This window comes from Oncorhynchus mykiss, chromosome 22, assembly GCF_057628025.1.
Source record: "Oncorhynchus mykiss isolate SJ-2025 chromosome 22, ASM5762802v1, whole genome shotgun sequence".
Classification (NCBI taxonomy): domain Eukaryota; kingdom Metazoa; phylum Chordata; class Actinopteri; order Salmoniformes; family Salmonidae; genus Oncorhynchus; species Oncorhynchus mykiss.
The window spans coordinates 32,231,070-32,257,976 of record NC_143043.1 but is presented as its reverse complement, the minus strand read 5'-3'; the positions used below and the strand labels follow the sequence as shown (position 1 = coordinate 32,257,976).

Genomic DNA, 26,907 nt, shown 5'->3' with positions numbered 1-26,907 from the left:
GCAGGTAGCGTTCTCCTGGCATCCACCAAACCCAGATTAGTTTGTCAGTCTGCCAGATGAAATGTGATTCATTACTCCAAAGAACATGTTTTTACCGTTTCAGAGTCCAAAGGCGAGAGTCACACTACCTGCTTTACACTACTCCAGCCGACGCTTGGCATTGCGCATGGTGATCTTAGGCTTGTGTGCTGCTGCTCAGCCAAGGAAAACCATTTCATGAAGCTCCCGACGAACAGTTCTTGTGCTGACACTGCTTCCAGAGTCAGTTTAGAACTCAGTAGTGAGTGTTGCAACCGAGGACAGATGATTTTTACACACTACGTGCTTCAGCACTTGGCAGTTCAGTTCTGTGAGCTTGTGTGGCCTACCACTTCCTAGACGTTTCCAATTACAATAACACTTACAGTTGACAGGGGCAGGTCTAGGAGGGCAGAAATCTGACGAACTGACTTGTTGGAAAGGTGGCATCCTATGACTGTGAAATGTTCAAAGTCACTGAGCTCTTCAGCAAGGCCATTCTACTACTGCCAATGTTTGTCTATGAGATTGCATGGCTGTGTGCTCAAATTGTATACACCGGTCAGCAACGGGTGTGGCTGAAATAGCCAAATCTACTACTTTGAAGGGGTGTCCACATACAGTATATATACACACACACAATAATCTCAGTTTGAATTAATTTACTAAATTGACAGGAGTCATAGTGGAGTGTAGACTACAGCTCCTTTCGGTTGGATGGCAGTTATGAAACAAGCTATGAAGCTAAAGTGCTGCACAGCCAGCCATGGCATCACCCCACCCCCCCGTCCATCCGTTGTTTTTGAGAAAGCATTGTGTTCCAGACAGACATGCAAACACAAACAAGTGTTTCTCTCAAGGATGCACATTGCCACCATTAGCGAGCTGGAGCTGCTATAGGCTGACAAACAGAGACAAAGTGAGAGATACTCCAACAGGCGCTGACGACTGGTTTACACACACACACACTCAGCGCTACTAAGGGAGAGGCTGGCACAGTGGCAGGATGACACTCTGTCGTCCCGTAAGTAATGAGCAGGATACTGGAGAGTCTCCTCCATTTGTCTCTCCCCACCCCTAGGGAGGTCTGGGCTAATCAGCGCTGTGTGACGGTGCACTGAGTCCAAAACGATCCAAGCTTCATTTACTGTTTCAGCCACAGGCCCTGTGGTTCACTCACAGTGGAGTCGGACTGCTGCAGTATGGCGTGTGTGTGTTGAACTAAATTGATCGGCTTTTCAGCCATGTGCTCTGTATTCATGGATTCTTGCATGGCTTCTTGCGCTTCAGACATGTTTTCCTCTAGGGCAAACATGTTGTTTTCAGGCATGGTCTTCATGGCCATGTATTATAGTCTAGTCATAGACATATTTCAGTCGTTTATTTCTATGGCTGTCTTTCTTCTATAGCCAAGAACACCTCTCAGCCATGTAAGGTGATGTTCTCTAGGGATTTGTTTGCGTTGCTCCCTCTCAGCAGTGTCTGTCTCTACCCTCCTCCTCGCCAGGCAGGTGTGCAGTGTGGCCCCAGTGGTGGAGCTCCGACTTCATTAGCCAGAGCCGCAGGTGAGCTCTGTGATGACATTGAAAAACTGTTGCTGGCAACAGCACAGTCACAAGCTACAACACAGTAACATTTAGGATCAGGATGTATTACACACACTGTTTACAGCTTGAATACAATCTTGTAATGGTCAGAGACACACAAAACCCTCTACAGGAAGTCCATAAGAATCCCACATCAAGGGCCATTAAGTTGCCTAAACATTTCATGGTGGCAGAAACTAGTAGAGAGAGACCTGAGTGCCTAAGAACAGAGGCCCTGCCAGAGACTCTGGGTCATAAGTGAAACACACAGAATACATTATTCATGGACAGCCAGCAACGCTGACCCCGGTACAGTGTATTCACAAAGCGAAATCCCTGTGACGTGACAGTCTTTCACCATGGATGCAACCAACTGAACGTGAGCCCCCCTCATGCAGCAACACGTAGCGCTGCCAGCTTTCCAACAGTCTAAGAGGGTGCAGCTGTGCACTACATGATGGGGGAAAACAGGAGCAGATAAGAGACAAAAACAAGAGGGGAAATGAGACATAGGGAGCTGATCTGATAAAAACACAACAGCATGTTAATAGAAATTATGAAGAAACAAAAGCCTTCCCAGCGCTCTGCATGGTGTTAGCGGTTACACCGATTTCACATGATGAAAAACTCTTGAGAGAAGAAGCAGCAGCACAGGCCTATTAGTAGTAGGCCTCACCATGTATGACGAGACAGCAGTGTCCATGGTGAACAGGAGGCGTTTAGCTACATACTGTTAGCCAGCGGATGAGAAGCCCAGTTCAGAAGTTCAGATACACACTAGCCTCCTACTCAGTGTGATTGGCTGACTATCAACTGATGTTTCACCAGATCTGCAATCCAATATGTTTTGCTTTATGAGAGTTGTGTGTGTATGTGCACACACGTGTATTAGTGTGTCTACAGTGCCTTCAGAAAGTATTCAGACCCCTCGACTTTTTACACATTTTGTTATGTTAGCCTTATCCAAAATTGGTTTTTTCCCCCCTCATCTACACACAATACCCAGTAATGACAATGCAAAAATAGGTTTTTAGAAATGTTTGCTGATTTTATATAAAATAAATAAAAAATGAAATGTCACATTACATAAGTATTCCAACCCTTTACACAGTACTTTGTTGAAGCACCTTTGGCAGTGAATACAGCATAGTCTTCTTGGGTATGACGCTACAAGCTTGGCACCCCTGTATTTGGGGAGTTTCTCCAATTCTTCTCTGCAGATCCACTAGAGCTCTGTCAGGTTGGATGGGCCACTCAATGACATTCAGAGACTTGTCCCGAAGCCACTCCTGTGTTGTCTTGGCTGTGTGCTTAGGGTCGTGGTCCTGTTGGAAGGTGAACCTTCGCCCCAGTCTGAGGTCCTAAACGCTCTGGAGCAGATTTTCATCTATTCTCTCTTTGTACTTTTCTCTGTTCATTTTTGCCTCATTCCTGACTGGTCTCCCAGTCCCTGCCATCAAAAAACCTCCCGAGAGCATGATGCTGCCACCACCATGCTTCACCATAGGGATGGTGCCAGGTTTCCTCCACACGTGACGCTTGGCATTCAGGCTAAAGAGTTCAATCTTGGTTTCATCAGACCAGAGAATCTTGTTTCTCATGGTCAGAGTATTTAGGTGCCTTTTGGCAAACTCCAAGTGGACTCATGTGCCTTGTACTGAGAAGTGGCTTCCGTCTGGCCACTCTACCATAAAGGCCTGATTGGTGGAGTGTTGCAGAGATGGTTGTCCTTCAGGAAGGTTCTCCCATCTTCACAGAGGAACTCTGGAGCTCTGTCAGAGTGACCATCAGGTTCTCCCCCGATTGCTTAGTTTGGCTGGGTGGCCAGCTCTAGGAAGATTCTTGGTGGTTCCAAACTTCTATTTAAGAATGGAGGCCACTGTGTTCTTGGGGACCTTCAATGCTGCAGAATTTTTTTGTTACCCTTTTCCAGATCTGTGCCTCAACACAGTCCTGTCTTGGAGCTCTACAGACAATTCCTTCGACCTCATGGCTGGGTTTTTGCTCTGACATGCACTGGCAACTGTAGGACCTTACATAGACAGGAGTGTTATTTTTCAAATCATGTCCAATCAATTGAATTGACCACAGGTGGACTCCCATCAACTTGTAGAAACATATCAAGGATGATCAATGGAAACAGGATGCACCTGAGCTCAATTGTCATAGCAAAAGGGCTGAATACTTGTATTTTTTATTTAATACATTTGCAATCATTTCTAAAAACCTATTTCCGCTTTGTCATTATGAGGTATTGTGTGTAGATTGCTGAGGAGTTTTTTACATAATCCATTTTAGAATAAAGCTGTAACGTAACAAAATGTGAAAAAAGTCAAAGGGTCTGAATACCTTCCCGAAAGCACTGTATGTGGGTGTATTCTTTTTATTAATGGTTCAGTGCAACGGCCCACTCAAAATACAAACCCAAAAATCTGCAGATGTATCAAGTCATATGCTGTGTGTCTGACATAGACAATGAAGCGCGGAACAGAGGTATGATTCCTGCGATCACACTAATGATGATAAATTAGCAGACTGAAGTGTCAGCCCGAACTATGATCCAGAGGTGCTATGCTACATTTAGATGAATTGGAGGGCAAGGCCACAGCTGCTGTATATGTGCCAACTAGTGTTGGGGAAAAAGACAATACGGTTACATATCGGGATATCATTTTTTATTGTTTTGACAATATCGCAATATTATTTGTGCGCTAGTTGGCTTTACCTGCACCAAAACTCCAGTATTTTTCCTTCATAGCTTGTTGTCCATCTTCTTTTGAAATCAAAATGTGTTTTATCATGGCTCACTTGTCCTTCTGCAGCAGACATATGGTGAACAATATGTTTGGAACATATATTCGCAACAAAATCACAGTATCGAATCGCAATACATATAGAATGATGAGAATCACAATACCTATCGTATCGGCACCTAAGTATCGTGATAATATCGTATCATGAGGTCCCTGGCAATTCAATAGGTCCCTGGCATGGCAATAAGAGATGAAGGGGTTACCGTGGCAATAAACCTGATTATTGGCGATGCATTGCTGGGGCGGTTGATGTAATTACGTTTACCTGTGGCTTAGTGCAACCACAGCTCTGGCATTGAGTTCTCTCTGGCAGAGACTGATTCTGCTGCACCTACTACGGAAGAGGAGCACACTCGCTATTTTTCAATTTATGAATTGATCCCAACCCTGGTAAGTGTGGCTCAAGTATGATGACACTGGTTGGGCAAAATGTTTCTTCGAGAGACCAAGTACAATCTCTTACTGACTTGGAAGACAAAGATGTTCCTTGTTCAAAAAAACTATTAAGTGTCCTCTTGTGCAATGGTTTGACCTACATTTTATGGACAATAACATAAATGATACCTACGAATATATGGGACCCGATTCAGGAAACTAGGTGTATGTTGCAAGTCACGACTTCACCGGAGAGCCGTTAGGTCTTTCATTTTTTTTATTTTATCAAAATGCTTTTTTTGGCAGAAATGCCTTCTCAAACATGTGAACTTTCATGTGCCTTAAAAACAAACTTGTACGAGATCTGTAAATACGAATACAATTGTTAAATTACGAGCCTTGTGGGTTAAGCCACAGAAAGAGAGAGCAACCTTCCCACTAGCCATGTTCGGATTGGTCTGCCATAGAAGCTCGTCAGTCTGTGTTGGTAATCCTGTCGAACGCAACTTTTTTTTAAATGTACTGTGTAGTGGAGCTGCATAAGTGTTGCTCTCCACATTCTGGAGGATCAAGTTTTGAAATCAGTGTAATTAAGGACCAGCTGATATCATGTCAGTGATTCTCTCGTTAACACAGGTGTGAGTGTTGATGAGGACAAGGCTGGAGATCACTCTGTCATGCTGATTGAGTTCGATTAACAGAGTGGAAGCTTCAAAGGGAGGGGGGTGCTTGGAATCATTGTTCTTCTTCTGTCAACCATGGTTACCTGCAAGGAAACACGTGCCGTCATCATTGCTTTGCACAAAAAGGGCTTCACAGGCAAGGATATTGCTGCCAGCAAGATTACACCTAAATCAACCATTTATCGGATCATCAAGAACTTCAAGGAGAGTGGTTCAATTGTTGTGAAGAAGGCTTCAGGGCACCCAAGAAAGTCCAGCAAGCGCCAGGACTGTCTCCTAAAGTAGATTCAGCTGCGGGATCGGGGCAACACCAGTACAGAGCTTGCTCAGGAATGGCAGCAGGCAGGTGTGAGTGCATCTGCACGCACAGTGAGGCAAATACTTTTGGAGGATGGCCTGGTATCAAGAAGGGCAGCAAAGAAGCCACTTCTCTCCAGGAAAAACATCAGGGACAGACTGATATTCTGCAAAAGACACAGGGATTGGACTGCTGAGGACTGGGGTAAAGTCATTTTCTCTGATGAATCCCCTTTCCGATTGTTTGGGCATCCAGAAAAAAGCTTGTCCGGAGAAAACAAGGTGAGCGCTACCATCAGTCCTGTGTCATGCCAACAGTAAAGCATCCTGAGACCATTCATATGTGGGGTTGCTTCTCAGCCCAGGGAGTGGGCTCACTCACAATTTTGCCTAAGAAAACAGCATGAATAAAGAATGGAACCAACACATCCTCCGAGAGCAACTTCTCCCAACCATCCAGGAACAGTTTGGTGACGAACAATGCCTTTTCCATCATGATGGAGCACCTTGCCATAAGGCAAAAGTGATAACTAAGTGGCTCAGAGAACAAAACATCAATATTTTGGGTCCATAGCCAGGAAACTCCCCAGACTTTAATCCCATTGAGAACTTGTGGTCAATCCTCAAGAGGCGGGTGGACAAACAAAAACCCTCAAATTCTGACAAACTCCAAGCATTGATCATGCAAGAATGGGCTGCCATCAGTCAGGATATGGCCCAGAACTTAATTGACAGCATGCCAGGGCGGATTGCAGAGGTCTTGAAAAAGAAGGGTCAACACTGCAAATATTGACTCTTTACATCAACTTCATATAATTGTCAATAAAAGCCTTTGACACTTTACTTATTAAATGCTTGTAATTATACTTCAGTATTCCATAGTAGCATCTGACAAAAATATCTAAAGCAGCTAACTTTGTGGAAATTTATGTGTCGTTCTCAAAACTTTTGGCCATGAGTGTAGACAAAGACCTTTTCACTAGATAGAAAAACAGTGAGTTTACAAGCTGATCAACATTCAAAGCAGAATTACTTTCCCATTGTTCCTCAAATACAGTGCATGATATACCCTTTTGTAGCTCCGAGTCTCTACTTTTATCTACTGTAAACAGCACCATTTCAAAAGACCAAATCCAGGTGGTGGGTCACTCCCAAAATCCATTTGCTGAATGCTGGCTGAACCCTCCAGAAAACTAGATGTGTAGATAGGATTCAAAACAAACGGACTGAAAACAGGTGGTACCGAGAAAATTACATCTAAACAACACAAGATCTGGCAGCAAGGCTTACTTTGATTTCTCAACTCATCCCATTATAACATTACGATTATAACATTTCAACTCAACCATGAGAATAAATACATAAAACACAGCACACTGTATATATAGAAAAGCTAATTATACTGTTTAGGGGTATACAATAATAGGAGTAAAAAGCATGTAACTGATTCAAGTACTCACTCCTTTACAATACGGTCAATACATTCATTCACCTCCCACATTCCATTCCTCTTCATATGAGGGTGTTATTAAATACTTCAGAGTTCAAGTAACAGACACATCAAGAAATTACACAAATTAACTTTTAAAAAGGCACAGCTGTTAACTTCTTATGGCTGGGGCAGTATTGAGTAGCTTGGATGAATACGGTGCCCAGAGTAAACTGCCTGCTACTCAGGCCCAGAAGCTAAGATATGCATGTTATATATTTGGATAGAAAACACTGACGTTTCTAAAACTGTTTGAATGATGTCTGTGAGTATAACAGAACTCATATGGCAGGCAAAAACCTGAGAAGAAAATCCAACCAGGAAGTGGGAAATCTGAGGTTTGTAGTTTTTGAACTCTTTGCCTATCCAAGATACAGTGGAAATTTGGTCCGACTGCACTTCCTAAGGCTTCCACTAGATATCAATAGTCTTTAGAACCTTGTTTCAGGCTTTTACTGTAAAGGAGGAGAGAATAAGAGGTAAGGGGTCTGCCAGAAAGCCATGAGCTCATTCAGGCCCCGTGAGAGGTAGCTGCATTCCATTGCATTTCTAAAGACAAAGGAATTCTCTGGTTGAAACATTATTGAAGATTTATATTAAAAACATCCTAAAGATTGATTCTATGCATTGTTAGACAGGTTTCTACGAACTGTAATGTTTTTTTTTTACTTTTCGTCTGGCCTGGGCGTCATTTATTTGCATGTGTGAACTGAAGGCGTGAACAATAAGGAGGCATTTGGACATAAATGTTGGACTTTATCGAAGAAAACAAACATTTATTGTGGAACTGGGATTCCTGGGAGTGCATTCTGATGAAGATCATCAAAGGTAAGTGAATATTTATAATACTATTTCTGACTTCTGTTGACTCCACAACATGGCGGGGGGCTTGTTTTTGTGTCTGAGCGCCGTATTCAGATTATTGCATGGTGTGCTTTTTCCGTAAAAGTTTTTTTCAAATCTGACAGAGCAGTTGCATTAATGAGAAGTTTATCTAAATTTCCATGTATAACACTTGTATCTTTTATCAATGTTTATTATGAGTATTTCTGTAAATTGATGTGGCTCTCTGCAAAATCACCGGATGTTTTGGAGGAAAACATTACTGAACATAACGCGCCAATGTAAACTAAGATTTTTGGATATAAATATGAACTTTACCGAACAAAACATACATGTATTGTGTAACATAAAGTCCTATGAGTGTCATCTGATGAAGATCATCAAACGGTTAGTGATTCATTTTCTCTTTATTTCTGCTTTTTGTGACTCCCCTCTTTGGCTGGAAAAATGGCTGTGTTTTTCTGTGACAAGGTACTAACCTAACATAATCAGACGGTGTGCTTTCGTCGTAAATTTATGTGGGACCATTCTACGACTCTTTAAACCAACGTATTCTACTTCTCTCATCACCACTGAGAACCATCTACACATACTTATTTTCCACCATAATTTGCAAATAAATTCATAAAAAATCCTACAATGTGATTTTCTGGATTTTTTTTCTCATTTTGTCTGTCATAGTTGAAGTGTACCTATGATGAAAATTACAGGCCTCTCTCATCTTTTTAAGTGGGAGAACTTGCACAATTGATGGTTGACTAAATACTTTTTTGCCCCACTGTATGTGTACAGAGGCCCATTATCAGCAACCATCACTCCTGTGTTCCAATGACACGTTGTGTTAGCTAATTCAAGTTTATCATTTTAAAAGGCTAATTGATCATTAGAAAACCCCTTTGCAATTATGTTAGCACAGCTGAAAACTGTTGTTCAGATTAAAGAAGCAATAAAACTGGCCTTCTTTAGACTAGTTGAGTATTTGGAGCATCAGCATTTGTGGGTTTGATTACAGGCTCAAAATGGCCAAAGACTTTTCTTCTGAAACTCATCAGTCTACTCTTGTTCTGAAAAATGAAGGCTATTCCTTCAGAAATTGCCAAGAAACTGAAGATCTCGTACAACACTGTGTACTACTCCCTTCACAGAATAGCGCAAACTGGCTCTAACCAGAATAGAAAGAGGAGTGGTAGGCCCTGGTGCACAACTGAGCAAGAGGACAAGTACATTAGAGTGTCTAGTTTGAGAAACAGACGCCTCACAATTCCTCAACTGGCAGCTTCATTAGTAGCCGCAAAACACCAGTCTCAACGTCAACAGTGAAGAGGTGACTTCGGGAAATAAAAATAGCAGATCTTTTTTTAAATTGTGGTTATCAAAACAGTTATCACACGATTGCATTCATAATTGTTATTTGTTGTGCAATGACTGGGCTTTTAAAAGCACATTTCACTCCAGTAACAGCAGTTGTGATTTTTAGGCGCTGCTCTTGTGCTGTCTGACATGTGATAGGTAATTCCGTTCCTCAAACAAGACTCTGTATGCTGTGTGCGTGGGATAAATAAAATACATGAAGACTAACGAAAATACACAAGCACCAATTTAATTCCACTAAAGGCAAATTAAGAATGGCCGGTCAAATGTATTGTGTTTCAACCTGCATTTAAAATGGATTCAATTGAGATTTTGTGTCACTGGCCTGCACAGTTGAATGGCTGTGATAGAAGAAAACTGAGGATGGATCAATTACATTGTAGTTACTCCAAAATACTAAACTAAATGACAGCGTGAAAAGAAGGAAGCCTGTAGAGAATACAAATATTCCAAAACATGCATTATGTTTGGGGCAAATCCACACCACACTGAGTACCACGCTTCATATTTTCAAGCATAGTGCATCATGTGAAGGGTATGCTTGTAATCGTTATGGACTGGGGAGTTTTTCAGGATACAAATAAAACAGAATAGAGCTAAGCACAAGCAAAATACTACAGGACAACCTGGTTCAGTCTGCTTTCCAACAGACACTGGGAGACAAATTCACCTTTCATCAGGGCAATAAGCTAAAACACAAGGCCAACTATACACTGGAGTTGCTTACCAAGACATTGAATGTTCCTGAGTGTCCTAGTTACAGTTTTGACTTAAATCTGCTGGAAAATCTATGTCAAGACTTGAAATTGGCTTTCTAGCAATGAGCAAAGGACAGCAACCAACTTGACAGAGCTTGAAGAATTTTAAAAAGAATAATGCACAATCCAGGTGTGCAAAGAGCTTGACTTACCCAGAGAAACTCACAACCGTAATCGCTGCCAAAGATGATTCTAACATGTATTGACTTGGTGTCAAATTTATGTAAAAAGAGATTTCTGTATTTAATTTTCAATAACTTTGTAACAATTTCTGAAAACATGTTTTCACTTTGTCATTATGAGGTATTGTGTATAGGTCAAATAAATAAAAAATCTGCTTTCATTTGACATGCGTCTATGAACTTCACATTGGTGCTCATGGGTCCTTTTACATGGAAATGACCCTCACTAACATGCAATGATGTTTTTTTCAATGGCTAAGTCAGCTGCTTAAAATGCAAAGTCAAAAACATTTCCATGAGCTGTGAGTGACAAACACTAAACAAACTAATGAATTGTTATAGGAGGTTAAATGCAGTGGCCTTTCAAAACTCTTCATGTAGATAAACTATATCCCATCTCCTCAAACCGACACCTTCTTGCAATGCAAATTCACCCATCTACAGTCAGACTGAATTTTGTTTATTTCAGAAATACAAAATAATAAATACTGCAGTGTTGTTCACATTGACATGTCGTGTACCACTTATGATCTTGGCCTCGTCTCTTCCCAGACATCAAACCACAATAAATAAGCTATGGCAAATTTTCTGACAAATTAAAATGTGCCAAAGGGTGGCAACACCGAGGTCCCTGCTGAGTGAGAGGCAGAGAAAAAGCTTTAACATTTGCTACTCTACAACTAACGACTGTTTCCACAAATGTCCGCACCTGTTCGGACAAATCCGCTTTACCCACCTCTCTCACAGACAGGAAGTAAACACGGACTCTGCTTTTTGTGATAACAATTTACAGGTAAATCAAAGCATTAAAGTAGGTTAAAGGCATTATATAAGGAGCAAGCTAGTTACTAAAATCCTAAAATGCTAGTAGTGCCCTACTTTCATTCTGTGTGAAGCCATTACACACACACATGTTTAAATTCCGGACTCTTGATATTGCTCGTTCTGATATTTCTTTATTTTTACTTGTGAAAAAATAATGAACACCACCACTGCTCTTCACGCTGAGCTGGGACTACAAGGGTGTGTGTCTTCATTCAACAGTTAAATGAGTTGAGCACAGTCAGTAGAGGCCAATGTCAGTGATATACATCCTGCACACATAGCCATTAACCAAAGGCTAGGTGTGAGATTTTAAGAGTAACCCAGATGCATTAAGGCTAGAGGAAGCTCTTACTGTGTTGGTTTCTGTGACCCTCCCTCACCGCTAGTTGTTTCCTACCTGGCTATATAGTCATGTGACACAGTGCTCAGGTTGCTCTTGAATAAGACCTGTGGACTAGAGGTCGACCGATGATGATTTTTCAATGCCGATACCGATTATTGGAGGACTAAAAAAGCTGATACCGATTATTGGAGGACCAAAAAAGCCGATGCCGATTAATCGGACGATTTGTTTTATTTATTTGTAATAAGGACAATTACAACAATACTGAATGAACACTTATTTTAACTTAATATAATACATCAATAAAATAAATTCAGCCTCAAATAAATAATGAAACATGTTCAATTTGGTCTAAATAATGCAAAAACAAATTGTTGGAGAAGAAAGTAAAAGTGCAATGTGCACCATGTAAGAAAGCTAACATTTAAGTTCCTTGCTCAGAACATGAGAAGATATGAAAGCTGGTGGTTCCTTTTAACATGAGTCTTCAATATTCCCAGGTAAGAAGTTTTAGTTTGTAGTTATTATAGGAATTATTGGACTATTTCCCTCTATACCATTTGTCTTTCATTAACCTTTGACTATTGGATGTTCTTATAGGAACTTTAGTATTGCCAGTAACAGTATAGCTTCCGTCCCTCTCCTCACTCACAACGACAACAGCCACCCTCGAAGCAGCGTTACCCATGCAGAGCACGAAACAGATCTATTACATACAGTGCCTTGCAAAAGTATTCAAACCCCTTGGCACATTTTATTGTGCTACAAAGTGAAATTAAAATTGATTTGTCATTGTCAAAAATCTGCACTAAATATTATGTAATGTCAAAGTTTTAAAGATTAATAAAAATGTAATAACTTTTATAAAGTCATTACATAAATCCATTTTAATCTCACTTGTGAAGAAATCAAAATACTTTTGCAAGGTACTGTAAATCCTACTGAGGGCCCAATAAGCTGTTGAGTTCTTCATATAGAGGAGCAAAGAAAAAAGGTTGCAAGTCTTCCATTTTTCTTCATAACTTTGGAGATTACACTTTTGCACTTTGTAGTGCATTTCAATTCATACTGACATGTTTAAAGCAGAGGCAACAACACTAGATAGCTGCGCATTCCTCAGCATCTCTTACCTGTGTCTGTGTTCATCATGGCCCCCCTGTCCATGTATGACCACCTGTCCACTAGGATGCTTAGCCCCCTTGGGTGCCTCGATATGCGGAATCAGCACATCTTCCAAGCCCAGGTCAAAGCGCTTGTGTTTTGAGTTGTCCGGGAGGAAGAAGAAAGCCCCAAAGCATAAAGTGATGAAGGCACTGAGGATGAGGAGGAGGATAAACTTCTCTGAGAGCCTCAGAGTGGCCCTGTGGTGTGGGAAAGAGGCAGCGCCGGGTGACAGGGTGGGTATCCTGCGGCCCGACAGTGGCAGTAGAGCTGGTGTGGTCATGTTGGACTGTGGAAATGAACTCAGGGTGGACAAACTGTATTATCTTATGCTGTATTATCTCATTCCGGGGGCGAGTACGTGTCCAGAAATCAAGTGTTGAGATCCCTCAGTGAAGTGACTGGTCACGATTGAATTTATGTTTTTTATTCTGAAATTGAAGGAGAGAGTTATGAGGACAGAGCAGGTATATAATTGGTACATACCATACACACTTTGGTTCATTAGCCTGAACAATACCTGTCTTTACAGTCAGAATAATCATCACAAAATATAACAATGAGGCTTTTAAGTCAGTAACACCAAATCATTAACCTTACAAAAGACCTAGGAACCTGCACATCTGACTTTGGGAGTAACTGTATTTTGAATAAACACAATATGTTAGTCCATAAGGATTAACTGCCCATACAGAATGTACTGTATTCATTGAACGCAATTATAAAGCAAATGGAAACGTTTCCAAGGAGAGTCGGCAGACCTTTATGTCAACCCGGTTTGAAAAGGGAAAGATACTTTCAGGTAGGCAGGCTAAAGGTTACATCAAATAGTGATACGTAGCTAGATGATGGCAAAATCACCTGCGTGAGCGCGTGATACCATCACAACATCAATGCACATCACCTCCACTTATCAATGATATCTAATGCGGTACATATTTCCATTGCAGTACCTAATATAATAGTGTAATTGTAAGCAAAGTCACACTTAAAAATATTTAATAAGCATAATTGTAGAGGAAACAAATCTTACCGTGCAAATTCTGTCATTCTGATCCATGTTCTTTGGTTGTGATCCGAACACTATGAGCTGGATAAGCAACGACAGAATCAAAACCAACTCGAAATGTTTTGTTAATGCCCAACTAACACATATTGTAAGTTAATTTAACAGGACAGTTATTAGGCTTTCAAATAGTGAAACATTTTAATCAGATATTGTCGCATCCTCGACAAGGTTCTAATACAGAGATACATTCTCCCTTGACCATTTCAATAGTAGCAAAATAAGTGTTCAAATGACAACTAGCTAGCTACTTATGTTCCTGTTAAATTATGTGGTTAAAAATCGGTCTTGTCTTGCTAATTTGTATGAATATTCCCAATATCCTGTATTTTATCAGCTTCCTCACCCGGGCCTGCGTCTATCGCGCAGCGTCTCCACAGAATACCAAATTCATCCACTGAATTGACAGGCTTGGCTAGCCATCTAGCTAGTTAAATTACTAATGGAGAAAAGCAATAACATTAACTTAGCTAGCCGATTAAACACATATATGTGCACCCGCAATATTGTATTGTAATATTAGCTAGCTACGTTTCTCGGATATGTTGAGGTTAGGAAAAGAGTTGGCCTGCTAAAGACTGCGCCTTTTTCTGTAAAGGCATCTGGCTAGCTAGCTACTGTTAGCAAGCTGGCTAGCTATCCTCCGGAGGCAGTCCGTTACGATATTTCGCCGCTGCTGCATCACCTCAATAATGCCTTTGAGTAAATCGGTGACAGACATGCATCCTAGTCCACCGTTTCCAAATAGCCGTGTTCAGAAATGTATTCGGGTAACTCGCTATCTATGATTTCATTTTGTAGTTTTGCTTTCCCTTTGCTCATTTCATTCTTGATAGCTCTACAGCTCTCTAAATAGCTAGCCTCTGTCAAGGGATGTTGATACTGCTGCAACTCTACAACGAACCACGGCTCCTCCCACAATCTCGAACATCGACTACCCAGCCTGGTACATTTAGGGAGCGTCTATCAATTACAAAAGTATTTTTGCAACGTGTTTTATTTGTATTTATTTAAACTTTATTTAAATAGGCAAGTCAGTTTTGCAACGTGTATGTCTGTGTGATTTAGCACTGACTGTACTTTGTAGCTAGTCCTTGTATTAAAAATATATTTGTATTGCATGTGAAAGACTACAATGCACAATGGCTGAATATGGATCTAGCAATTAGTGCTTTGCAAGGTAGCCCAGTTCAGTGTTTCCCAACCAGAGATCTACTTGGCCTATCCACGGGGAGTATGAGGCTCATGAGACCATTGGTTTACTGGTCAAATGAACATGAGGGTTCGGGATGGAAATTCATTCACTCCATGAAAAATAAATAACATTTTTGATACAATATCAACATTTCAAGATAGTAGAACATACTTATATGAAATGTTTCTTCATTTGTAATATTGCGTGGTGCTTTCAGAGGTGGCACCACATATAAATAAATCAGCTGTAAAACAGTTTTATATGGGCTATGATGGGACCAGATTTTTTCTAATCTGGTCATGGTTTTATAAAAAACTAGTCAACAACTGAGATTGGACAATATAACTAACAGGGCTGAGCTTGCTTTATGCAGGGTTGCATCATGTAGGCCTTTGCATCTGTAATTTAAAAGTTACTCACACAGTATGTCATGACTTTTCTGTTGATTGATTCATTCCAGTAAATAATTTTGGATTGATAAATCTAGGTAGTTTAGCCAACCAAAGTTTGAATTTAAACCAAATTTGATCACATTTTCTCTTCACACAAATAAATAGCCCTAATTTAGGGTATAAATATATAGTTTAGCCTATGAATACATGATGTTACCACTTCGTTTCCAATGGCCAGAGGGGATCAGAGCACATAGGCTTCTCTAGGCTATCTGCAGCTGATCAAACTGAAGATCGGATTAATTGTGCATGAGTTTTCAACCCTTTTGTGTCAATATTTTTTAGCAAACTGAATCAAAAGTGTTGGGGCAAATGTCGGCAGCACTGCTTTCCTGATCTCTGCAACGTGGATAGATGGAAATTGCCACACAATGCTTCAGATTATGAAACATATCCTATATGTATGTTCTACCATCTCGAAAGGTTGACTTAATATCAAACATTTTTTACTCAGTATTAAAATTAAAATGATGGCAAGAATGAGCTTCAATAGTTCAGGGGTACTCAGGGCAGAGAAATTGAGTTGGTGGTACAGTAACCTAAAAAGGTTGGGAACCATTGGCCTAGTCCTGGAAATTCCAGACCTAGGGCCCTAGGGCAACATTGTTAACATTGTGGGAGACAACCCATCTGCCTAGGGAGACTATTTGCAAGGCCTTCAGTTAAGGGCAAGGGAATTATGGGAAAGTAGATGTTTTTTTAAGTGTCGAAAACGACATTGTAATTGTGTAGAAAGACATTTAGTGGCACATGATCCTAGATCCTATAAAATACACTTAGCAAATGCACTCTCTTGTTGCCTACCATTGGGCAACAGCGCACAGTCAATTATCTTCAGTCTGTCAGCTTATAAATCAGAGTGCTGCTTTTGACCCCGACAAAATGTGTTTTCTGCCCACTTTTACACCAAGTCTGAAAATATTGCTTCAGTCTTTGACTTTAAACATAGTGTATAAGTTGTGATAATGGTTGTGTTGTCTTGTCTGCCTGTTTTATAGTATGTCAGAGGGGGGCTGGAGTGAAGATTTTTTGACACATTATAAAGTAAATCCATCTTGAAACGCAGTCACGTCCTGCTGAGTGGGGGGACAGAGCCCAAGTCAGTCAGTGGGTCCTTGAGTTGCCATTAGCTCAGGCCCCACTCCGCACCACAGGGCCACTGGGCTGATTTATGTGACACCCCTTACTGAGTGAATTAGTAGTGTGGTGCTGTGGCACAGAGTGTGCCGTAATCACTGTAGAGTCTTCTTTGGAGATGCATCATGTGTCACGCACACTCGCAAACGGTACATTTGAGTGGCTGGCTCTATGCCTAAAAAGACACCAAAACAAAAATGCTGAGCTGACACAAAAGGCTGACACTTTTAAAGCCATATCAGGTTCCAGAGGGAGGGGGGCCGTTTGCTTCGCTGCACCTCTTGTTATCAATGTCAGAGGGGTACGGATCATTGGCCTGGAGAGGACTCATGGTGAACTTCAAGCCCAACAAAACAATGCAGCAAAGACAAAGTGTTCATTACAAACACTTCTAGAGAGAAAAAAAGAGTGGTGAAGGAAAAGACACAAAGAAAGGACAAGTGGAAGAAAGAGACGGTGAGGGAGATGAAGGTTTAGAACAACGAGGCCCTGGTGCAGCAAATTAAAAGGCATACTCCAGCAGGTAAACATAACATAATGAAACAGCATCTGGCTTTGGAGCGCCGTGTGAACAGGGTGGCAAATTACGATGGTTTAAATCCAGTCAATAAAGTAGAGTACCATCATACCACCTTGGGGATCTATGCCGGGGCAAGAGGATAGGCTCCCATGCTATGTCATAGAGGGTATCTGTCAAATGTATGTTCCAGTGATGATAACATGGGGAGGGGGTTGGTGAGGGTTACTCCATATCTGATGTTCCAGGCAATGGGGCGTCTCTGTGCAATCCTACGGTGCCAAGAACATAGATGACGAATCCCAGGTGATGTGACATGACGGGCAGGTGTACTAGATAAAGAGAGCTCTACAAACAGGACTGGAGTGGTGGTGTTTGGAATCAGATGATCTGATGGAGACTCAGTCAGTCAGAGCAGTGTTTGTGGGGATAATTAAACTGTCTAGTATTCAGGTACTCTGGCTACCAGTTTATTTCTGGCTTTTTTAGGCCCAGGTGTCTGTAGATTCAGTCTTGTATGGCCAGGTTCACATTATTGCCTGGAGATTGCCATGGGGCACTCCACTCTCCTGTGTGATGTGGGGTCAATTTAGAGCTATGTAAGTACATTAGTGTGATGATATGGCTCTGGCCCTTTTCTGAAATCAGGTTACACTGTGTTCAGAGTGACCTGTTGTCAGAGTCTTTATTTATGTCACACACACACACACACAAAGAAAATGATCTCTGACTCCACTCATTGCATCATGGAACATTAGCTACAATGCAGTTGATTCTTCCTGCTCAGCGCACTATCTGGCCTGTGTGCCGTATCCATCTTGTCCAAAGGGGATTTACTAATATGTTCTGAAATGTGCATGCGTAATAGAGGTTGAACTAATATAAACAATTTTAAATAAATTATTCAAAATTCATCATGGATAGACTCTACTCTAATTCCATCACCGTACATTTATAATTATAAACCGCTCTGGGTTCATGTACTTTTAAATTACCCCTATTTCAACATTTGCAATGATGAAGAACTTGTGGTTCATCTCTTGGAGCCCTGAGATGAAGAGCCTATCAGAGTATGACGTCATTCACAGGGTTGTCGTGGCGATATGTCGTGGCAAGCTCTTTACAGGAAGGATAAAGATGGAGTTGTCACCTCACACACACAAATATGCAAAGGATCGATGAGTGATGGTCACAGCTCAGCACACCAACAGAAAGGGGGAGAGTCCGTGAATGAACCAGGTAGATTCTTTGTGAGAGAAGGAATAAAAATACAAGGAAGACAAAGGAGCGGAATGAGGGAGTGTGAGACATATTATTGTCAATCACATTTTTCTGTTATGTTGTATTAGAAGAGGTTTTTAAGCTTACAAGACACGTTGTCTCAGTTTCCAATCATGGGTTTAAAGCGTTTATGTGGGACATAAACCTCTTCTCTCCCGGATCCACTCCGCAGACAATGGTTTAATGTGTTGTAATGTGTAATTGTAATGTGATTTCAACACTTGTGTTCTCGAGATCAGGTAACAGAGGTTAGTATTTGAGTCATCCACCCCCTCAACATCATCATTTCTAAAGATCTTTACACCTCCCTGCTCCCACCAAACAACTGTACAGGGAGGAGGGTCAGCTACCTCAGGGAGGGTGAGAGTGTGTTTGTTTGTTAAGTCTAACACAATGATACCAGTAGTACAACAGCTTTTCAACCAACATGTAGTGGTACAGCTTCCACGTAGGCAACATCAACAACTGTACAACTAAACATGATAAAGGTGATTACATTCTTACTCATTTCCAATACAGCGTAATTAGATAGGTATCACGCTTGATTTGGCACTGTCCCCACTAATAAGTATTCTTTAAGGCGCTCATGTGTAATGGAATATTTCCATTAAAATGGTATGATGGGCTGAAGTTAGAGTGAATAGCACACTACTGACATCAAGTGGTGGAGAACAGAACTGCAGTGACAAACTTTCAGCCTATTATTCTAAACCATGACTACATTTATTATGAATGTTATGCTTTGTATTCAGGATGGAAATGATATAACTGTTGCTAATATTGTACCAACACATCATCAAGTGATTTTTTTAAGATGAAAGAGAATGGTCTTTCAATTACATTCATTCTTCTCACTTTTATCCCCAACTGTACCACTTCTTTTCCACTATTTCGTTAATCATCTGAAATGGTTGATTTGTAGGTGCTGTTAGGGGTGGTGTTAGGGGTGTCCTGGTCCTGTCCCTCAGAGCTGCACTGTCCTCATATGGTCCCGAGGCGAGCCTGACCCTGTCCCCCCCACTGCCGTTATCACGCTCTGGGGCAGGCAATCGGATGCCTCCACCACACTGCCACAGCACAACCAGTGGGGCTTACCGGGGAGACCCTTATGGCCATGACCACAGCCCCGGAACCCTCCTGCGCACACATAAGGCAAGAGTGTTAATATTCATAGTTTTGTATCTGATATTTTCAGAAAGGAGTAAGAGATTAAAAGCAAAGCTATCGTGGCAGTTGTGCAAATACTTAGTAAATCTGTCTGGTGCTTAATGTCATGGTGGACAGCGAACACACACTTCTCGACTGACAGACACAGACTCATGTCTTCACAGAGCCAAAAAGAGTTCCTGTTACCTGATGTGCCTTGTCCACTGAGCGCACCAGACAAAGCACATATCCAATTCTGCACATAGAGTGGAAGTCAGAAGTTTACATACACTTAGGTTGGAGTCATTAAAACTTGTTTTTCAACCACTCCACAAATGTCTTGTTAACAAACTATAGTTTTGGCAAGTCGGTTAGGACATCTACTTTGTGCATGACACAAGTCATTTTTACAACAGTTGTTTACAGAGACATTATTTAACTTATTTAACACCGTGTCACAATTCAAGTGGGTCAGAAGTTTACATACACTAAGTTGACTGTGCCTTTAAACAGCTTGGAAAATTCCAGAAAATTATGTCATAGCTTTAGAAGCTTCTAATTGACATCATTTGAGTCAATTGGATGTGTACCTGGGGATGTATTTCAAGGCCTACCTTCAAACTCAGTGCCTCTTTGCTTGACATCATGGGAAAATCAAAAGAAATCAGCCAGGACCTCATTAAAAAAAATGTAGACCTCCACAAGTCTGGTTCATCCTTGGGAGCAATTTCCAAACGCCTGAAGGTACCACGTTCATCTGTACAAACAATAGTGCGGAAGTATAAACACCATGGAACCATGTAGCCGTCATACCGCTCAGGAAAGAGACACGTTCTGTCTCCTAAAGATGAACGTACTTTGGTGCGAAAAGTGCAGAACAACAGCAAAGGACCTTGTGAAGATACTGGGGGAAGCAGGTGCAAAAAAAATGTCCTCTGGTCTGATGAAACAAAAATAGAACTGTTTGGTCATAATGACCATCGTTATGTTTGGTGGAAAAAGGGGAACGCTTGCAAGCCGAAGAACACCATCCCAAACGTGAAGCACGGGGTTGGCAGCATCATGTTGTGGGGGTGCTTTGCTGCAGGAGGGACTGGTGCATTTTACAAAATAGATGGCATCATGAGGGTGGAAAATGTTTTGGATATATTGAAGCAACATCTCAAGACATCAGCCAGGAAGTTAAAGCTTGGTCGCAAATGGGTCTTCTAAATGGACAATGACCCCAAGCATACTTCCAAAGTTGTGGCAAAATGGCTAAAGGACAACAAAGTCAAGGTATTGGAGTAGCCACCACAAAGCCCTGACCTCAATCCTATAGAAAATGTGTGGGCAGAACTGAAAAAGCGTGTGCGAGCAAGGAGGCCTACAAACCTGATTCAGTTACACCAGATCTGTCAGGAGGAAATTCACCCAACTTATTGTGGGAAGCTTGTGGAAGGCTACCCGAAACATTTGACCCAAGTTAAACAAATTATAGGCAATGCTACCAAATACTAATTGAGTGCATGTAAACTTCTGACCCACTGGGAATGTGATGAAAGAAATAAAAGCTAAATAAATAATTATCTCTCCTATTATTCTGACATTTCACATTCTTAAAATAAAGTGGTGATTCTAACTGACCTAAAACAGGGAATTTTTACTAGGATTAAATGTCAGGAATTGTGTAAAACTGAGTTCAAATGTATTTGGCTAAGGTGTATGTAAACTTCCAACTTCAGCTGTACCTAGCATTCTGCTCCTGTAGTAGCCTTTACTCTGCTGCACCCACTTGGCACACTTCCCATAGAGGACATACCTAGCATTGTCCCTACACCAGTACTAGATGTGGCCTCGCCATTGAGATCCACAGATAAGTGTATATAATATTTCCCATTTCAAACATACCTAGCCAAATACTCTGTAGTCTGCTGTACCTACCTGGCATGGTGCCGGTACAACCACAGCGTGCCTCCTTAGAACCCCCACTGGAACAGAAAGAACAACAGTGGAACGTTCCACAGTGCCGCTGGACCTTTCTCTTCACATTTAGGACAAAATGGGAAACGTGGCTTAGAAAGGAAGTGAAAAGAAATGAATGACAGAAATGAGAGTAAGAATAATTGAATACAAATACAGGGCCATGCTGACCCCTGACCCGGGGTTGGTCCCACACAGAGTAGGACCCTGGCTCTACAGGGGTGTAGGAGATGGAATAGGAGCCATCACTGTTATCCACCACCGCCACCTCCAATCTGCTGCAGAGAACACAAGTAACCCTTTTCTTAACACCAACAGATATCATGTATTATGATGTAATTATAAGGAACAGTAAAACGTTCAAACCTTGTATGACTCCTTTACTCACATGTACATTCACACACATGTATACACCCATACTCACAAACACACACTCACAGCCAACGCTGCTGTCCCATGTACACAGAGACTACAAAGCACAACCCCTTTTTGCCCTCAGAACAGCCTCAATTCATCGGGGCACGGACACTACATCGGTGTCGAAAGCTTCCACAGGGATGCTGGCCCATGTTGACTCCAATCCTTCCCACGGTTGTGTCAAGTTGGCTAAATGTCCATTGGGTGATGGACCATTCTTGATACACATGGGAAACTGGTTAAGCGTGAAAAGACAAACAGCGTTGCAGTTCTTGACACAAACCGGTGCGCCTGGCACCTACTACCATACATACCCTGTTCAAAGACACTTCAATCTTTTTTCTTGCCCATTCACCCCCTGAATAGCACACACATACAATCCATGTCTAAATTGTCTCAAGGCTTAAAAATCCTTCTTTAACCTGTCTCATCCCCTTCATCTATACTGATTGAGGTGGGTTTAAAAAGTGACATCAATAAGTGATCATAACTTTCAACTGGATTCACCTGGTCAGTCTATGTCATGGAAAGATCAGGTGTTCCTAATGTTTTGTACACTCAGTGTGTATAAAGACATTAAACACTGGGCACGTCCTGTTTCTTTTATACAATTTTTCACACTTTGTATTCAAATACAGTGCCTTCAGAAAGTATTCATACCCCTTGACTTATTCCACATTTTGTTGTGTTACAGCCTGAATTCAAAATGGATTAAATATTCCCCCCATCTACATACAATACCCCATAATGACAAAGTGATATCATGTTTTTAGAAATTGAGGCAAATTAATTGTAAATTAAATACAGAACATTCACTGTCTTCATAAGTATTCCCACCTTTGAGTCAATACTTTGTAGAAGCAGCGTTGGCAGCAATTAAAGGTGTGTCTTTCTGGGTAAGTCTCTAAGAGCTTTCCACACCTGGATTATGCAACAGTTGTCCATTATTATTTAAAACATTCTTCAAGCTCTGTCAAATTGGTTGTTGATCATTGCTAGGCAACCATTTCAGGTCTTGCCATAGATTTTCATGTAGATTTAAGTCAATACTGTTACTCGGCCACTCAGGAACATTAACTGCCTTCTTGGTAAACAACTCCAGTGTAGATTAGGCCTTGTATTTAGGTTATTGTCCTGCTGAAAGGTGAATTCATCTCCCAATTTGGCCTGTGCTTAGCAACATTACGTTTCCTTTTTGTCCTGAAAAACCTCCTAGTCCTTAACTATTACAAGCATACCCATAATTTGATGCAGCCACCACTGTGCTTGAAAATATGGAGAACGGTACTCAGTAATGTGTTGTTTTGGATTTGCCCCAAACATAACACTTTGTATTCAGGACATACAGTTCATTGCTTTGCCAAATTGTTTGCAGTATTACTTAAGATTCTTACTGCAAACAGGATGCAAATTTTGGAATATTTTTATTCTATACAGGCTTCCTTCTTTTCACTCTGTCATTTCGGATAGTATTGTTGTGTAACTAAAATGCTATTGATCCATCCTCAGTTTTCTCCTATCATAGCCATTAAACTCTAACTGTTTTAAAGTCACCTCATGGTGAAATCCCAGAGCGGTTTCCTTCCTCTCCGGCAACTGAGTTAGGAAGGACATCTGTATCTTGTAGTGTTGTGTTGTCTCTCTTGTCGTGATGTGTGTTTTGTCCTATATTTATATTCGATTTATTCAAACATTTTAATCCCAGGCCCCATCCCTGCAGGAGGCCTTTTGCCTTTTGGTAGGCCGTCGTTGTAAATAAGAATTTGTTATTAACTGACTTGCCTAGTTAAATAAAGGTTAAATAAATCAAACAAAAATCTTTGTAGTGACTGGATGTATTGATACACCATCCAAAGTGTAATTAATACCTTCACCTTGCTCAAAGGGATATTCAATGTCTTCTTTTTTGTTTTGTTTCCCATCTACCAATAGAAAACTTCCCTGGTCTTTGTGGTTGAATCTGTGTTTTAATGTTTTAAAGTCACTGCTCGACTGAGGGACCTTACAGACAATTGTATGTGTGGGGTACAGAGATGAGGTAGATATTCAGAAATCATATTATAAACTGGTTGGTTTGAACCCTGAATGCTGATTGGCTGAAAGCCGGGGTATATCAGAGTGAGCCCATGCAACTTATTATGTGACTTGTTAATCACATTTTTCCTCCTGAACTTATTTAGGCTTGAATACTTATTGATTCAAGCCATTTCAGCTTTTAAGTTGAATTAATTTCTAAAAATTTCTAAAACAACTGTGTGTTGGCCAGTGACGAAAAAATCTAAATTGAATATATTTTAAGTAAGACAACAAAATGTGGAAAAAGTTAAGGAGTCCGAGTACTTTCTGAAGGCACTGTACTGTTTTCTCACAGCTCATTCTAATTTATCTGTACATTACATTTTAGTTACACTGTTTATACACACTGTATTTATATATACTGTATTATTGACATGGCTCACTGTAATATAACTACTGCTAACCAGGCAAGTCAGTTATGAACAAATTCATATTTACAATGAGGGCCTAGGAACAGTGGGTTAACTGCCTTGTTCAGGGGCAGAACGACAGATTTTTACCTTGTCAACTCTGCGATTTGATCTAGCAACATGATTTTGATTCTATTTTTTAGCACATCATGATCGTGACTAAATAGCACCTACTGGAATAAAACCCTGCACACCCAGTACTTCAGACAAATAGGTAGATGTGCATGCTGCAGATCAGATGGTTCCTCACCTGTCTTTCTTCTCCTTGTGGACCATACTGACCAGGACAGCCTCTCCTCCTCGACCCATCTGCTCTCCAGCAGTCTCTACACACCAGGGTAAACTCCACTCTCTGGCCCTCCCTGCCGTGTTGCAGACCTGGGGACAGGTTAGAGGTCAGTCTCTCTCTCTCACACACACACACACACACACACATTCTCCTCTGAGCGCTTACACAAGTTGTTTGCCCCTGGATACATGGTGTGAAAGACCATTTAGGGGAACACTTTAGTGGAAGGTACAGTATATAAGCACATACAGTGGCTTGTGAAAGTATTCACCCCCCTTGGCATTTTTCCTATTTTGTTGCCTTACAACCTGGAATTAAAATATATTTTTTTGGGGGGGGGGGGGTTGTATCATTTGATTTACACAACATGCCAATCACCTTGAAGATGCAAAATATTTTTTTATTGTGAAACAAACAAAAAATAAGACAAAAAAATGAAAACTTGAGCGTGCATAACTAGTCTCATCTAACCAGAGTACCTTCTCCCATATGTTTGGGGAGTCTCCCACGTGCCTTTCGGTGAACACCAAATGGGTTTGCTTATTTTTTTCTTTAAGCAATGGCTTTTTTCTGGTCACTCTTCTGTAAAGCGCAGCTCTGTGGGGTGTGCAGCTTAAAGTGGTCCTATGGACAGATACTCCAATCTCCGCTGTGGAGCTTTGTAGGGTTATCTTTGGTCTCTTTGTTGCTTCTCTGATTAATGCCCTCCTTACCTGGTCTGTGAGTTTTGGTGGGCGGCCCTCTCTTGGCAGGTTTGTTGTGGTGCCACATTATTTCAATTTTTTTATGATGGATTTAATGGTGCTTCGTGGGATGTTCAAAGTTTATAATATTTTTTTATAACCCAACCTTGATCTGTACTTCTCCACAACCTTGATCTGTACTTCTCCACAACTTTGTTCCTGACCTGTTTGGAGAGCTCCTTGGTCTTCATGGTGCCGCTTGCTTAGTGGTGTTGCAGACTCTGGGGCCTTTCAGAACAGGTGTAAATATACTGAGATCATGTGACACTTAGATTGCACACAGGTGGACTTTATTTAACTAATTATGTGACTTCTGAAGGTAATTGGTTGCACCAGATCTTATTTAGGGAATTCATAGCAAAGGGGGTGAATACAAATACACGCACCACTTTTCCATTTATTCATTTTTTGAAACAAGTTATTTTTATAATTTCACTTCAACAATTTGGAATATTTGGTGTATGTCCATTGCATAAAATCCAAATAAAAATCTATTTAAATTACAGTTTGTAATGCAACAAAATAGGAAAAATGCCAAGGGGGTGAATACTTCTGCAAGGCACTGTATACCCACAGTCTAGTCTATGGTCTCTAGAGACACTGGCCGTGTGTGCTCCAGTGAAAGCCGTGCACCGTGGCTGTCACACTGCACCAGCAGCTGTTGCTCTTAACACAGTTTACTGCTTCACCTGTCCTATAGGCCTACTAGAGTGGGCCAAACCGCTGACTTAAATCTCTTATCTCAGAGCCTGTGTAGTTTTCACAGACATGAACAAAGGCACACATTTACAAATATGTTTGATAGGAATGGCTTAACCCTGGATTTTCTGATGTGTCGATACTAAAGCCTTGTGTAATTTTCAGCTTTCCATATAAACGTTAAACATGGGCACTAATCCTAAAACAGCCTTACTCTCAGGCACAAGAACTTGGAAAGTAAAGAAACAGTGACCTGGGCTGCAGGTTCTTTCTCCAACCTTATAACAAACAGTCTTCAAGCTCTGTGACAGGCAGAAAGACAAAACACACACACCTGCATTATGGATTAACATTACATGAATACGACGAAGGTCAGTTTACTTTGACACAGAGAGATGGTTTCTCAGAAGCCTCTATTTGCTATAGCCCTTCATCCCCAGCACAGCTCAACAGGCAACCGTTAGTCACAGCAGAGAATAGCTGTTTGCACTATCACAGTGGGCATGCTGCTACAGAGTGGTGTGTGAGTCTCAAATACCTGTCATCTGACAAAGGAAATGCCTGCCACTTTAAATGTTTCCATAGAGACAAGGAATGTCACCAGGTAGTTATTCCCTACATACTATTGCCTCAGGGCGCTGTTTGAGTGTGTGTGTGTGTGTGTGTGTGTGTGTGTGTGTGTGTGTGTGTGTGTGTGTGTGTGTGTGTGTGTGTGTGTGTGTGTGTGTGTGTGTGTGTGTGTGTGTGTGTGTGTGCACGTAGGTCTGTGGAAA

The 26,907-nt window shown here is 41.1% G+C and overlaps 2 protein-coding genes across 2 annotated transcripts in view; both read right to left on the bottom strand.

The window, feature by feature from the left end:
* Nucleotides 1-14,750, bottom strand: part of LOC110501661 (mannosyl-oligosaccharide 1,2-alpha-mannosidase IB) — a 121,511-nt gene extending 106,761 nt beyond the window's left edge. Inside the window, exons 1-3 of the mRNA XM_036959012.2 lie at nt 14,157-14,750; nt 13,778-13,834; nt 12,714-13,175 (exon numbers count right to left, since the gene is read on the bottom strand). Coding sequence (XP_036814907.1) covers nt 12,714-13,027 — 314 coding nt within the window. The 5' untranslated portion in view covers nt 13,028-13,175; nt 13,778-13,834; nt 14,157-14,750. The remainder of the gene's footprint in view (nt 1-12,713; nt 13,176-13,777; nt 13,835-14,156) is intronic.
* Nucleotides 14,751-19,089: 4,339 nt separating this feature from the next.
* LOC110502079 (E3 ubiquitin-protein ligase TRIM45-like) lies at nt 19,090-25,647 on the bottom strand. The gene is made up of 4 exons (XM_036959007.2): nt 25,600-25,647; nt 24,654-24,781; nt 21,462-21,778; nt 19,090-19,529 (listed from the first exon to the last, which is right to left on the bottom strand). Exons 1-4 carry the CDS (start codon nt 25,624-25,626, stop codon nt 19,357-19,359), a joined length of 645 nt encoding a protein of 214 aa, XP_036814902.1. The 5' UTR covers nt 25,627-25,647; the 3' UTR covers nt 19,090-19,356.
* Nucleotides 25,648-26,907: the final 1,260 nt, after the last annotated feature.

Bases quoted from the DNA above. Each gene is read 5' to 3' on its own strand.
- LOC110502079 (XM_036959007.2), bottom strand. From the start codon at position 25,626: ATGAAGACCAAGGAGCTCTCCAAACAG. The intron at 21,779-24,653 runs GTGAGGAACCAT...TGTTCTCTGCAG, and splicing joins CACAAGGAGAAGAAAGACAG to CAGATTGGAGGTGGCGGTGG. The intron at 19,530-21,461 runs GTAGGTACAGCA...ATGTGTGCGCAG, and splicing joins TTGTACCGGCACCATGCCAG to GAGGGTTCCGGGGCTGTGGT.